The sequence below is a fragment of the Lactuca saligna genome, chromosome 9, assembly GCF_052625555.1.
Source record: "Lactuca saligna cultivar CGN05327 chromosome 9, ASM5262555v1, whole genome shotgun sequence".
In the NCBI taxonomy this organism is placed as follows: Eukaryota; Viridiplantae; Streptophyta; class Magnoliopsida; order Asterales; family Asteraceae; genus Lactuca; species Lactuca saligna.
Window position 1 is genome coordinate 140,775,899 of NC_136425.1, and position 2,517 is coordinate 140,778,415.

At 32.1% G+C, this 2,517-nt stretch overlaps 1 protein-coding gene across 1 annotated transcript; it reads right to left on the reverse strand.

Annotated features, from left to right (window-relative positions):
• Positions 1–420: 420 nt before the first annotated feature.
• LOC145018776 (small ribosomal subunit protein eS21y) lies at positions 421–1,746 on the reverse strand. The gene is made up of 4 exons (XM_078976623.1): positions 1,657–1,746; positions 941–1,005; positions 720–852; positions 421–635 (listed from the first exon to the last, which is right to left on the reverse strand). The coding sequence occupies exons 2-4, from the start codon at positions 988–990 to the stop codon at positions 573–575; spliced, it is 246 nt and encodes an 81-aa protein (XP_078832749.1). The 5' UTR covers positions 991–1,005; positions 1,657–1,746; the 3' UTR covers positions 421–572.
• Between the last annotated feature and the right edge of the window lie 771 nt (positions 1,747–2,517).

Below are 2,517 nucleotides of genomic sequence, written 5' to 3' on the forward strand. Positions count from 1 at the left end.
CATAACAACTACCACTTTGCCCAATGATTCATAACATGTATCTACTTCTTAGTTGATGACATCTCATGTGAAATTATATGAACCAAGAAGAAGTAGATGCACATTCTTGATTCTTGGAATGATAAATCTTTAGAACAAAATACAAGTATGGAGTGAATTTCAACACTAAAATACAAATAAAATACCAAGCATGGTTGCAAATTATTAAAATTTCTAATCATATAAATATATATGTGTACACAAGATTGACTTATAAGAATTTACTTTGGTTTAAAAAGAGATTATGTCAAGATTTCAAAGGAATCACCTATTATTAGATTTATAAAATTATAAGAATTGAGAATGAATTGGTTGTGAATTTGGTGAGAAAAATAATAAGAGCAAAACTTAAAATAGTAATTCAACCTTCACACACCAAAATAAAAATTCTGACTCAATGTAATAAGTCATAACCCAAATGAAATCAAAGTTAAACTACAAACTTCATGTAATATAATAATCCTTTCATGCTTCTAATAACTGAAATGTAAGACATGAAAATGAAAATTGCCATTTTGTCACCATGAAAGAAACTATTGCTTAGCTTCAACTTTCTTCTTCTGCCACAACCTGTCAAGGGCACTATCGGCATCTCCCTGCAAAATATCAATCAATATCCCACAAACACATTAGTACAATCCATCACTGGAGGGCAAAAGTGGAAAACTGACAAAACCTACCTGGGCTCGGACAAAACCACAGAGGGCAAAAGTGGAAAACTGGCCAGTGTAGCGACCAGACTCATCCAAATGACCAACATTGATCTGAACAGAAGCATGATCCTTTGAAGTGATCAACCTGTTAGTAGCAGAGCTGCAAGAAGAAGAAGAATGTGGTGAATCATTTACATTTTTTGAGAGATTTTGAGAAAGATTTAGAAAGGGTTTTTTACAGATCATACCACTTTCTTGGGATGTAGAGATCCATGTTTTGTCCCTCCTCATTCTGCATCTTGGCAAACAGCAACTGAATTTACAGAAAAAGTTCAAAGGGTTTAGAGTTATGAAGGTGAAACCATAGAAAAAGTAAGTTTTAAGAAAAAGTTGTAGAATGTTCATCATCTCCTGTGTGTTATTAGTTTCTTTGATTGCATATATCAATTTATACCAGTTGATGAATTTTGTGTTCTCCTAAGCTTAAAACTTTGGATTCTGTATCCTTAAAACCTTTGCTTTAGTAACACTATTGATTATAATCAAGTATATAGAAGATATAAAAGTGATGAAACATAGAAATCGTATTACATAAACAATGTCCAGCAAAGTTATTGTCACAATCGTATCCCTAACAAAAAGAACATATGAAAGTGAAAAAGCAAGCAAGTTCCATTTGTCTCTACCATTTAAAATTTCAAACGGATAATATCGCAGAGTAAATTTAAGGTGTTAGAAACCCAAATCAACCTCTCTAGGTCTCTTTTCGTATATCTATTTAATGATTTTTCAATCGGAAGGTTATATGGCTATTTACAACGAACATTGCAGCTACGAGAGACTAACAAAACCTTAAAGCTAAACTTGAAGATCGAAAATTACGAAGAAGAATTTCAGCTAGAAAACTGGATTAGCAATTAAGAGAAACTTGAAGGTCGAACGTCGATTTTGGAAGAACACAAACCTGGATCGGGATTTACTCGGTGATGTGAGAGCTTCTTCGGCTGCTGCGTATTGAGAATGTAGACGGCTTGAAGGGATGTAAAACCCTAACTCCATTTATAAATGATACAAAGGGCCCAAATAGTGTCATTATAGGTTAAACCACATTTGACCCTTGGAGCTTGGCAGAACTTCAACTTCTGGTCCTTTGAAATGTAGCTTTTGACAATATTTAGGTATATTCATAAAGTTATAGCAATTTTGTCGTTTGTTTCCAAAAAATTGTCAAAATGACGTCAATTTCAAATGAAACATAACTTAAAATGACGGAGTACTCAACATGTTTGAAATATAATATTGTAATATTGATTAATAAAGCTTAGTTTTATTTTGGTCTTTGTATTCTTTTACTTGAAATGATGGACTACTTAACATGTTTGAAAAACAATATTATAATATTGATTCAGTTTCATTCTAGTTTTTTTTATTCTTTTTTGACTTTAAGGGTTTATGGTTGTATCGTTGTAGTCATTTTGGGTTTTTACATCATGAGTGCAAAAAGAACAATCGAACAGTAAAATCATAGATACAAGGTATTTAAATTTAGTGATAGTGAGATATTGACGGAAGTATGTTGTTTTAGAGGGATAAAATAATGAAGATGAAAATATATGTTATAAAAACAAATGCATATCTAATGTGTGAGGCATGTGTTGAAGGATAATCATACATCTACCCCACATCATCTTCCTCAACTACAAATCCGAGAGCACCACAATACTCCTGTGTATCTCTCTTTAATGAGGGGCCTTACAGAAACCTCTCAAAAGATGTGGAAAAATGTTTATTCTATAAAAAGGCTATATATTTTATATTATTTTCG